This window comes from Sipha flava, unplaced genomic scaffold (genome assembly GCF_003268045.1).
Source record: "Sipha flava isolate LNK unplaced genomic scaffold, YSA_version1 244_pilon_pilon, whole genome shotgun sequence".
Lineage (NCBI taxonomy): Eukaryota > Metazoa > Arthropoda > Insecta > Hemiptera > Aphididae > Sipha > Sipha flava.
In genome coordinates this window covers 94,315-107,374 of record NW_020272892.1, presented here as the reverse complement: position 1 = coordinate 107,374, position 13,060 = coordinate 94,315, and the positions used below count along the sequence as shown (strand labels likewise).

Below are 13,060 nucleotides of genomic sequence, written 5' to 3'. Positions count from 1 at the left end.
AATTATTTTTTCAAAAGCAAATATAATTATTTTTTGTACTTACCTATTGGCGTAAAAAGTTTTATGTTATTTTTATTTCAAAATGTTGTAATAAAAAAAAAAAAAACAGATTAAAAATAAAAGAAAATGTATAAAATTCTTTGAATGAAAAATATGCACGAAAAGTCTTGTGAAACACGTACTATTCCAATATATACTGAAATGATACCACAGAATAGATTAAAATGGAATGAAAACTAATAAGAAAACACACGGCCACTTATGACCATCCAAAAATACGATTCGCCATATTGAAACGGCTTATCAGTGTAGATATAAAATTTAATATGAAATACTTAAATACAATAAATACACTGGTATACAATATTTATTAATTATATTATACATTATGTCATATCATATCATTGATCTTTAATGAAAAAGATTATACTTTTCAACATAAATCAAAAAAATTATATTTAAAATAGTATTAAATTCTAACTTGTTCATTCAAATAATTAATAAATAATAATTTCTTCTAAAAATACCAAAATTAATATTGTTGAAAATAGTATACCAATTATAATTTCTGTTATTCTGTAATATTTAGAAAATAATATCATATAACTAATTAAAACTACTGGAGCAATTAAATCAATTATCTTCATCTTTTTTTATTTTTTTACATTACTTAAAAATATAAAGAAAGTAAATATTTTTTTCTAGAAATAAATTTATTTAAAAGGGGATTGTTAAATTTGGTCTGACTACAAATTATGCAACAACAAACATTGATCAACATTATATTTAAATGTATAATCTGCATAATACGTAGATTTGACTATTTAAATATTTAAGGTGTATATATATATTGTTTTTCTTTATTATAAATTTTTATAATTTATACTACAAAAAATAATTAAATAATTGTATTTTTTTATCAAACTCAGTTTATAAATGTAACAAAAAATTACTTCCAGATGATAATAATAATATAAACAAAATACATTATTTACCAAAGAGATTAATTTTAAAAAGAATAAGTAAATAACATAAATATCATTTTATAAACTAATAAGCCCACTGTTGAGATCTTCTAAAATAACGAAAAAAGTAAATAAATAACATGACTCTTAGTTATATAATAATTATTTTTAAATGTTATTGAAAAGTAAATAAATGCTCATTACATACATATAAATAATAATAATAAAAACAATTAAAATATAATAGACGGTCTGCTTTTGATTACGAGCAAAATTAATTCAATCCTGACAAAGAAGTTTTTCTAAATACTTTTCGTGATATAACCACACCCATATGATGTAAATATGTTCCTCTCAGGTAAATTTAAACTTTTATAATCATGGTTTATTGATAAAAATCTTGATGAACAGAGTTTCTTCTAAATAATACCAAAATAATATAACAATTTTTTTCACCCATCTGGGAAACCTGTCAAACCCTTTCAAGATGGCGGACTAAATTTTGGACGACCAAGTTTTCATTCTATTTTAATCTATTCTGTGATATACTTGCAATAATAACAACTCGCTTATAATGAAAGTTGCATCAACTTAGACTTAAAGAAAATGCACGTATTGTATCGAATTCATATCATTTACAACATTTCAACGTGAACAATATAGTTACATCGATTATATTATTTGTTTACCTTTTGTGTTGAAGAATGTTTCGGGATGCTGTAAAGTGATTGCAAAAATATGCTTGGTGTATTGCAAAAGAACCCCAACGTTTGCCCATTTATAAACTTCAATATATTGTTGGAAACTCTTAAATTCAATACCCAGTGAACATTAAGAAACCCTTGGTTTTATATTGAGAACATTATATAAGAAAACATTTCACTATTAAAGAACAATTTAATTTCATCGATAATTAATTAAATGTGTATGGTATTGTGAAAGCAATAAGTCCATTACGGACAATCGGTTATTATTATCTTTGATCATTACATAATATTTTTTCTATCGGAACTTCTAAGTTTTTGTAAAATATGTAATACTGCAACGAACAACAAACTATACATACTAAGCATACTAAATAACTAAATCATGTAAATTTCACAAATTGATGAAATTCCAATTTAAGTACACCTAATTTGCAGTGAATTACATTATTATAATTAATTAACAATTATAGTTTGTTTAATTTCGCCTATAATCAGGTCGTTAAATCAATAAAAAGTAAGATTCTTTTGAACTTTCAATATAAATTCCCGATTTTAATCTAACATGAAATATAAATTTAATGTATAAACTAAATGTATTTCATAATTTTAGTATGATTTATTATTTTTATTGCTATTATTAATAGTACCTAGTAATTAGCTAAAAAAAAAATGTAGTATTGTCTCAGAATATGACATAAAAAATATTTAATCCGGTTCGTAATTAATTTAATTGATCTGAAGTCTGACCCTCTATTTATATTTATTTTTACTTATTAATGTAATTGAAAGATTTAGGAGTATCGTTATAATGCCAATTTCAAGAAATATTATGATGATCTGTTATCAAATAAAATGTATTAGTAGTTAAATGTTTTTTTCATTCACTTATACTATAAACAAAGTTTTATTAATTCACAGACTGGCTTATTTTTTACTTATTTTCTCGGCCTATTTAAATGTTTTCAATAAAACTATTTTTCTGTACTTAACTATACAATTTAACACAAAATAATTGTTCATAGAAAAAATTTCATAATTTAGTATTTTGTACCATATTTATGTATATAATGTTATAGTTTTCACTTTTTTTAATGATATAATATACTATTTATCTTATATACTGAAGTAAAATATTTTCGTAAGAATTTCAATGGATACATAAAAACCTGATGTCAATCTAAATTTTTACTGTTCATAAGTATTTACAATTTAGATCAGCTAATTAGAGTGAATGTATTATTAAATGTTAAGGTACATATTTTCTTATCTAAAGTTTAAATTTTAAACTTTAAGCAATTATAAATTATTAACTAGACTCGTATTATTATTTCTAAAGAAATACACTTATACTAACTTACTTACTATACTTACTTATACTAACTTATTGATAAAAAAATTGTTTTAAGTTTAAAAAGTCACCTTATTTTTCAACAAATATTTTTTTCCAATTATCTCAAAGTTTCTTCTTGCTTAATGAATGCCTTCTACTGTTATTTCTGAAACACCCTCTAGTTAAATTCGTTAAATTTCTATTCACTGACTTATTATCTCTTTCACATCATTCTAACTTATTCTTTGGCCATCAAACGATACTATTATCATAATCATTTTGATAGCCATTTTATTACATCTATTTCAAATATTCTCATCTATAAATAACCTTATACACGTAAACTTAATACAAAATGTCACAAGGAATTCTTATTAATTTTTCATTACATTATCATCACTTTTGGATTCGAAGTAAATACGTTTGTTCTTTAAATGGTTGTAAATAAATCACTTAATTTAACACACAAGTATTTTAAAACGTCTTTTAGTCTATGATATACATTTAGGTTTCTTTGAACACACAAGTGTATTCAAGTAGGGTTTATAAGGGCTGTTCTCTGTGACTTTTAACCCCTCTTCATCATTGTAATCATTTAAAATTATAAACGAGTCTCTTGAATTTACTTGCATAAACATATTTTCTTTATAACTCCCAATTTATTTTAAAGCTTATGCTTTATTTATTTAAATAACTAGTAGTTACCAGTTAAAAACTCAATTTTTATCTCAGTTTTTTGTTACAAAATGTATTTTTGTGTTCCAATCTTTTATAATGGTATGTTCATTCGTATATTATACTTATATGAAATTATGACCATAAATGGATAGGTACTATATAATGATAATTATAATATTAGATATCCCGGGTATATTATTTAACTATTATTTTCTCTATTGTTTTGGAATTTGAATAATGAGAAAGTTATTCTGATAGATGTTGAGGACATGTATAATGGAAAAGGATCATGTATTGAAAAATCATGTATTCGAATAACGTATATTCGAAAAAACATTTAACCTTTTTAATTAATGGAAAAATTAAATAAACTACACAACAGTATTATAGAAATAATAAAAATACAAAAATATATCATAACTGATTACGGAATACGTTAGGTTGATGTAACTGAGCGAACTGAAACAACACACAAAAATACATTTACAACATTAGAGCGTAAATTATATGAGCACATAATATCAATTAAAATATAGTATATAGTATACAATGTACAGATTACCTATGTACCAATGTACCTATTTCATATCTGCAAATTATTTCGTAAATACGAATATGTACAGTTTACATATACGTGACGTATGGGTTTAAGATATTTCGTTCAAAATCAATTTTTACGAAAAGAAATCTTACCAAATGAATATTTTAACGAACGAAAAATACAATTTATCATTTGAAAAAACAAAAAAATAAATAGCAAATTTAAAATTAAAAAACAAAATCAATATTCTATGCCAAACATTTTTAGTAACTTCATTTGAAAAGTTTTCCACCTTTTTTTACATAGTTTTCTCATGTTGACTTCCATTTTGGTTAACTTATTGATTGTTCCCGTGATAACCGATATTCATTGTAACGAAAAACTCAAAATATTTTTATTTGTACAAATTATATTTAAACAAATTGCACATAATAGTCAATTTGTCTAAAATTCTATTATTTTATGATTTTTATTTAATTTTTATAGTAAAACAGACTTATACACTATCTCCAATGTTCATAGTTAAAATTAATTTCAAACCCATTATTGTTTAATTTCAAAAATGTGTTTTTATTAATTTGATTACTATACAATTCACATAAAAGTATTAACCCCATTCTCTAATATGTCCAATTCAAAATATTCGTTCGGTAAAATGACCTTTTCCTGAATAGGTTTTTCCTAAATGGTCGGATACTGTTTTTTTCTAATTTATTTTTAAAAATGAATATCATTATCTGTATAATGGATTGTAAATCGTGTTCACTAATAGAAGACTGTTATCTTACACCATTTAGATAACTCTGTACGTGTTATGTTATATTTTATAGTAATTTTTTAACTTTCATTACACACAAAATGTTTTTATCTAAATAAAATCTTTAATAAAAATTAGTTTTATTTCAACTTTCGGAAAAAATATTTTACTATAGGACACATTAAATATGTATTTGTAATTATTAATTATTAATTAAAAACGTATAGGAAGAAAGCAAATTTTAATTTTTTGTTGAACGCTGACCGAATTTAGTTTATAATTTAAATGATTTAATTAAACTTTTCACCGGGAACAAAACTCTTTCGACCGTTTGAAACGGGAAAACGTTCCTCTTATTCGTCGCTGCAGGTGCACAATACACAATATCATTACAAGTTTGAGTGACGCGTTCGTGATCAATAATCGCTCGAGCGTTTTGGATAGGTCGGTTAGTGTAACGCACGAGCGATCGAAAAACTTTAGGTACCGTTAAACTGACGTTTCGTCCTCCTCGACGACTGGGTATTTGTTTGATTTTTTTTGTAATTTGAATTTTTATTTTTCTCAAGTGCTTGGTGGGCGACGAACATCAACCGTGCCCGGCGCCCGTGCGCATAGCGGAGGACGCGTACGAGCAGCTGAAAGACGCGGCGCAGGAGCTGAACTTGGAGTGGTCGGCCGTGGAGAATGCTTACCAACTGGACCCGTTGAACAACCACTATTCGCTGGCGAAACCGTAAGTACCGTACCGTACTCTTCGGCGCTTTTTTTTTTTTTTCATTTCTGTCTTATATTTCATTATTTTTTTTTTCTCTCTCTCTTTTCATTCGCCCTCGCGCGACCGTCTAGGGAAAACGGAGAGAGAAAGAGAAAAAAACCCACCGAACAAAGTCTCCGCGTACCGTTCCGCGCGCGCGTACAACATTATCGCGTAATCCTGCGGCAGCCGGTGAGCTAAAGGAAAAATAAATAACAAGAAAAAAAGAGAAAAAAGGCGCACCGCGAAACCTATGCGCGCGCGTGTCACCTGCACGTCATCCGCCGCGCGACAGCGTCGTAATTCAATATACGCCCACCACCGCCCGAACGACTGCGCGTACGTGTACGAGACGGTGTCATTGTTTCTGTTCGTATTCACGCGACAACGACGCGTTATTTCTCTTCCGTTGTCCGCGACCGACCGCCACTGCGACTGCGACCCGGTCGGACGACGACGGGAGAGAAAAATCTCGGAAGTCCCGTGGTATCGCCGGCGATCCGACCCCCACTCTATTAAGGCTACGGCTACGTTGGACCCGTTTCTGATCCGATCCGACTCGATCCGTCAGTCCGACTAATCGGAAGAAAAACAAATAAACCCGTTTTGAGACCGACGTATCCGACTTGTCGATACGTCGGAAACGGACGAAACGTATAAATATACCTATAATGTACTAGTGATGGAAAAAATCCGGATTTTTTTGAAGTTCTAAATCCGGATTTTACTGTAAACCCGGATTTCGGATTTGAAAACTTTGATTGAATATTTTTTCAAGAACTATTTATAGTAAATAAAAAATAATTAAACATTCTCAATGTTAAATGATATTTTGGCCTAAATTAATTAAGAATCTCATAAACACGTTTTTGTGTAATATTAAATAATATAAGTCGGATATCATAAAATAAATTTTAATTATTATTAGTTGTATCTCCAAAAATAATGGTACGTAAGACTTGAAGTGTTTACCAATTATTAAGATATCTTATTTAGACCACCATCATCTTGTCCGAGAATTAAAATAACCACTAAAAATGGTTTAATGATAGTTATATGATTAGAATACATAAATTTGTCGTAATAAACCCAAATCTAAGATTTTTAAATTAAAAAATCCGAAATTCGGATTTGACAGGTTTTCGAAGAATCCGGATTTGATTCACATCACTATTTTGTACACTGTTTTGTTTTTCTTCCGATTAGTCGGATTGTCGGATCGGAAACGGGTCCAAAATAGAGCCGTGCCTATTAACGGCACCGTTTTGTTCCGATCGGATTTTTATCCGACGACGTCGTGCGTACAAAAACAACTGTTTACGCCAGTGGTGCCCGCGTAAGTATTCAATGTGACCCGTTACAATTTTTTTAAAACTAACTATTTATTATAATAATTTATATTAAATTGCACAGAATAACCCGTGAATTTAAAAGAGTGTACTGATCAGATGAATGTGTACATGTAGCGTGTACCTCAAATCTTTTCAATAGTCAATAAAATATTTGAAAACAAATTCAATATGTTTTATATTGTACACAATGTTTAACTAGGTATTGAAAATAATTTTCGGTATTATGTATTTGATTTCAATACCGGTTTATAACGGTATACCGAAACCCGAAATTATTCGGCGTACTAAAAATACAAAACGATAAATAATATTTACCAAATACCAATATATTTCACTTAAATGTCATTTCACTAATAAACAATTAGATTTACGAGTGACTAGTGAAAAAAAAAGTGGATTTTTTATAGCCTTATAGCTTTTTAACGATAAAGACCAAAATACCCGATACTAAAATCGTATATAATTCTATAAATAGGAAAATGCATCGTTTATACGGTTTACGGTTTTAACGGTATACCGCTTACGCGGTATTTCACGGTGTACCGTAAATGACGGTTTTTTACGGCATATCGTATATCATAATAATTTCATAATACCGGTATACCGATACTTACGGTACACCGAAAATACCGTCAGCCCTGCGTGTATTATAAAAACGTAATTAGATCGATATTTATGTAATTCGTACTTTTATATTAGGTGGCCGGCTCTCAGCTAATTGTTTACGCCAAAATGTCCCGCCAAGGAAAAAAGGTTGGACATCACTGGGTTTATTCGATCCGAACCGAACACGTGTGGGGGGGAGGGCTATGCTTTTAACAACCTGAATCGCGTCCGGAGGAAAACGCGAACGTCTGATAGGGGCATGACAATGTTTATCGTCTCACACATTGTTTACGTAATACCGTAACGGTTATGAGTGAAAAGCTTTTCTTGGCGGATTCTTCGAAGACGCACGACCCCCGTCCACCACCTCAGTGCGCAAATGTACGACGCTCGTGTACGCGATTGTTGTTTTGCACGCGAAATCTCGTAACAAGAACATTATACATGTCTAAATGAACAATTTAATTCACTTTAATTAAACGATTCGAAAAACATTATTATTATTTTTTTTTATTTTTTTTTAGCGTGAAATTAAATTGTTTTGATACTCGTATAAATTTGTATTTAATCTACCTGTTCTGTTATGCTGTCACTCAAAAAGTAACTGTTTGAATTAAATTATAAAGGGAAATGTTTTTAACATGCTTATTTCATTATTTTATTTATTTTTTTTTTCGGTTTTTTGTACGTAACTGAAATATATACAAACATTGTAAAAAAATATTTAAATAAGGGGTAAATTTCCTAGACCGGGTGAAATACAGTGATAGGTGAATAATATTGCCGTGTTAATATTTTAAATTTAAAACTAATGTACCATTGCTCTCGGGAATATGAAAATAGTTCTCAATGAAACAGGTCAGATGGATCAGTTTATATTTTTAAACATTATCGATATCAGTGAAAAACATTTAATACAAAATGCATTCGAAATTATAAATATTTCAAAACATAAATATATAGTTTATGAGTTACTATATTTTATCTTCAATTTTATCGTGAACATTAGTCCGACCAAAAAAATTTCATATTTAAGATGTTAAGAAGTTGAGAAGTTCACGTGTAAAAAATTCACAATCTTGAATTCTTCTGATATTTTTTACAGATAAAAATATTGAAACTAATCTAATTATAAAAATAATAGTTATACTACATAATAATTACCAACTTATCGTGGCTTCAATAATTAAAAATTGTAATTTACATTATTTACTTTGGAAAAAGTGTGTGTCATATTTAACTACTAGTTTTTCTAATGTAAAAACCATCAAATAATCATTTTTAGCTCAACAATTCCATTTTAATTTTATATTTTTTACATTAATTTACCCTTTTTTTCCACTCAAATAAAGAACTAACCTAATTCCTTGGATACAAAGGTGAATTAATTTATTTCTATGTTCAGAAGATAGAAGTGCTCTGCAACTTTGTTTATTTTGCAATTAGACAACGTTCGACTGTCGAGAAAGATTGCGTAGACGTAATCCAAAAGCAAATAGAAGGGGGTTTATTTTGCCGTTGGCTGTCATCGGTTATAATCCTTTCGACAAAGTCACTTCCCGTAAGTCCGTTACAATGTTTTTTCACCGTTGCTTAATTTTCGAATAGCGTTATATTTGTGAACCGACTTCTCTGCCGGTACCGAGCAAACGTGTAACATCGAGATCAAATCTACGTTCAAAAGACATAAATCAAATCCGTTCTTCGACCCTCCCCCCCGACCACCACCTCATCAACTCAACACACGCAACGTTGTAAATATCCAACAGAACGAGTGACTTATCGTGGTAATAGAGTTTTGACTGGATCCGGGTATAATATGAAAAATGAAACAGATCCGTGCAGGTGTCTATGCTTTTATACGGGCTTTTTCAAAGCAAAGGTACAATCCATCGCTGTCTAATAACAAAACATTTTTTTTTTCCTTTTAACGAAACCTAATACTGTAATAAATTTAAATGTGTGTGTGTATCCATTTCGTTTTACTCAAATAAGACGGATCTGGTACAAAATCTGTACACTATTTTTGGCCATTATCCCATTTTTATAAAAAGAGAAATAAAAATATCCCTTTTTATTTTCATCACTTATTTTTATTATATTATCATATTATACTTATATGATACATATTAAAAATATTATAGTTAACGTACCTTTATCACTAGTATACTACTATAAACATTTATCGCACGTTGCAGTGCATGTTGAAGGCAACATTTATAATTGTAATACATGAAAATGCATAGTCTGCACAGAAAAAATAATTTTGATATTTTGATATAGTAGATGGTTAAAAATATTATAGTGTACACTAATATATTTTTGAAATTTTCACATTTGTACACCGAAAATTTCTTATATAAAAATCAACAAAACAACTTAACCAATAAATTATGAAATATCAGTTAGTCATACCTAATAATTCAATTAGAAACTGATTCATGAAAAAATATTTAATGTTATAACTTAATTTCTATTTATTTATTTTTTTCAATTAATAGTATTAACAGTATATATTTTGGTCACAAAGAAGACATTTTCAAATTAATGTTTTTATTATTTTTTTTTGTTATTACATTAAACAATTCCTAACTTTTGCTATAAACATATTTTTTTTTGTAATATGATATTTGGTATATATGTTACTAGTCATAATTGTTTAGTTCACAGTTATAATATACATATTTACAATTTATAGATATTACAGTTTTCCAGTTTTTTCATTTCCTTCCAATGTTTTTATCTATTGAATAAGCACGAAACTTTGGAATTATTTAGTTATTATTTATTTATTTTTATTTTTTTATTTTTTTTTATTATTATAATATTTTATACTTTAATCACGTTAAAACTGTTTCATATACTATCAATATAAGGTTCTGAACGAAGCAAAAAAGGTACTTGGTTTTACATAATAATAGCGGTTTCTAACAAAAAATACAATTTGATGCAATAAAAAAGCTCAAAAAGTTTCGTGAAATGCATTTATCGATTATAAATTCATTACAGTTTTAACTTTTACAGTTTTTCACTAGTTTGGTCTTAAAAATAGCAAGACAATGGTATATTAATAATAAAAACAATTTTCTATTTAACAAAATTATAACTATTATTATGTAAACCGAGCTCTGAACAAAACAATTTTTCGAATACGATAATAGTAAATAATTTAAATTTAATATTATAATAAAATACCAATTTACTACACCAAAGTAAAACAAAAATTCTTAAGAATTTATGACAATCATTTATAATATGCGATCCTTTTTGATTAAGCTTTATAAAAAAAAATACATCTGTGTTTGAGTAACTTTTAGATTTTAATTTAATTTAAATTTATAGTTTTGGATTGTGTCCTATAATTTATAATGAATAAGTTTTTTTATTTTTTGAACTTTTAATCTTTTTTTACACAATCTGTTGCAAATGGAACAATAATAATAATTTTTTAACATTAGTTTAGATTAGCTATTTAAATAATAATAATAATATTAATAATAATAAAGAAACATGTGGTAAGAATAATTATTACAACTGTGGTATTTACAATTTCTTTTTTTTTTTTTTTTTATTGAGTTAGTAGGTCCCGACACCACCATCTTATAATGTATAAGTAGGTACTTGTATTATATGCATTTCTTCAACATTTATAATCTTATCATATATTTTTATATGAGCACGTGAAGTTTTCAAAACATTTTGTAAATATTAAAGTAACCTAAACGTGATTCCGATTAATTTTCTAAACTCAATGATTTATCACTTTTCAAATCTAAAGTCATATGATATTATAAAATGTTATACTCCAATAAGTAATTGCACAACACACATTCTATCGATATTATTTTTTTTTTTTTATTATACCCATTATTTGACCATCAATGACATCATAAGAGTAGTATGCATATTATTTATTGTTTACCAACCAAAAAAATATTGAAAAACGATGAAACATGATATTATTATAACTGTAGATACCTAAAAGAAGACTTCAAATGTATTAATACTGAATAAAAAGTCAAAACGTGACGGAATCAAACGTTTCTCCAATATTAAAATTGAAAAACTGAATATTTAAAGTGATTAAAAAATATATTGTTATGACTAAATTCGAAAAGTTTACATTTAATATTCTAATGAAAATAATAACCATAAAATCTATTATGTAAGTTTATGCTAATAATTTCAAAAAGTGTATCGAATGTTTTATTAATCCTAGATAATATAATATATGCATAATATATTAACTAAAGCAGTTCAATATACGACAGTACAACATAATAACATAATTATGTTTTATTTGCTTACTTATATGACTAACTCTTCGTATTACGTGAGTTCTAAATAAAACAAAAATAACCAAACTAATTTTTATAAAAAAAAAATAATAATAATCTGCTGTGTATGCATAGTTTGGTATTTTTATTTCTTTCGTCAAATTTATAATTAAGTTATTTGTAGTAACGTTACACTTCTGATAAATGTAGTTCAGTATTAATATATTATGTATGTTATTAAAACTTTGAATCCAACAAGTTATCTAACTCGTTATAAGAGCATAAAACTGTAAATATAAAAACTTTAAATTTAGCATTAAAACTAACGATGTTCTGAATTAACTTTTAAAAGAGAATATATTGAGCGGTAACTTGTTTTATCGTGCATATCCGTCCAATAATAAACCGTCCAGATCAGTAAGAAAAAAATGAAAACTTGACTTGTTGGTCTTAATTAGAAATGAACTTTAACATCGTCACCGCACGATAATGATCAATATAAGGAGAAAATAGGAACCTGGCTTTCACGACGATTATTCAATAAACACGGGACTGGTAAATTATCTTTTAAGACCGAGTATAAGTTTAGATGACACCCATTCATAATACATTCTCTTTGTGTATCACTGGAACAATATTCATATCAATTACACAAAGTCTTGTGTACACTAGAAAAAAAACATATGATTCAAATAATTTATATTATGTCACCCGTATCAATATACAACCTTAAAGTGTCATGAAATAACATAATCATCTTAAATTGTTAATATTCAATACGAAGTTTTAATATCAAGTTAGTGCAGTCGTTACGTTTGCGGTAAATCGTAATGTTTCGCAGCGCTGCCAGGATACACTCGCCCGACGTGACCGTTTCCGCGTGTAAATTAATATTGCATGCCCATTCTATCCTTTCAGAGACGACAAGGATCAGGAAAAGTTGCGGCTTTGGTTTGAAAACCATGACAAAGCGTTAGCGGTCATGCAAGAAGCTTCGCAAGAGCTGTTGAGCAGAGGTCTAATTGTCGACCCTCAGATATTTCATTCGGCCGTTCAGCACCAGACACTGCACGCTTTGGGTGAGCTACGA

At 27.8% G+C, this 13,060-nt stretch overlaps 1 protein-coding gene across 1 annotated transcript in view; it reads left to right on the top strand.

The window, feature by feature from the left end:
* LOC112684186 (NACHT domain- and WD repeat-containing protein 1) overlaps positions 1–13,060 on the top strand; it is a 217,523-nt gene that overhangs the window by 183,564 nt on the left and 20,899 nt on the right. Inside the window, exons 5-6 of the mRNA XM_025555553.1 lie at positions 5,548–5,714; positions 12,889–13,049. Of these exons, the coding sequence (XP_025411338.1) occupies positions 5,548–5,714; positions 12,889–13,049 (328 nt within the window). The remainder of the gene's footprint in view (positions 1–5,547; positions 5,715–12,888; positions 13,050–13,060) is intronic.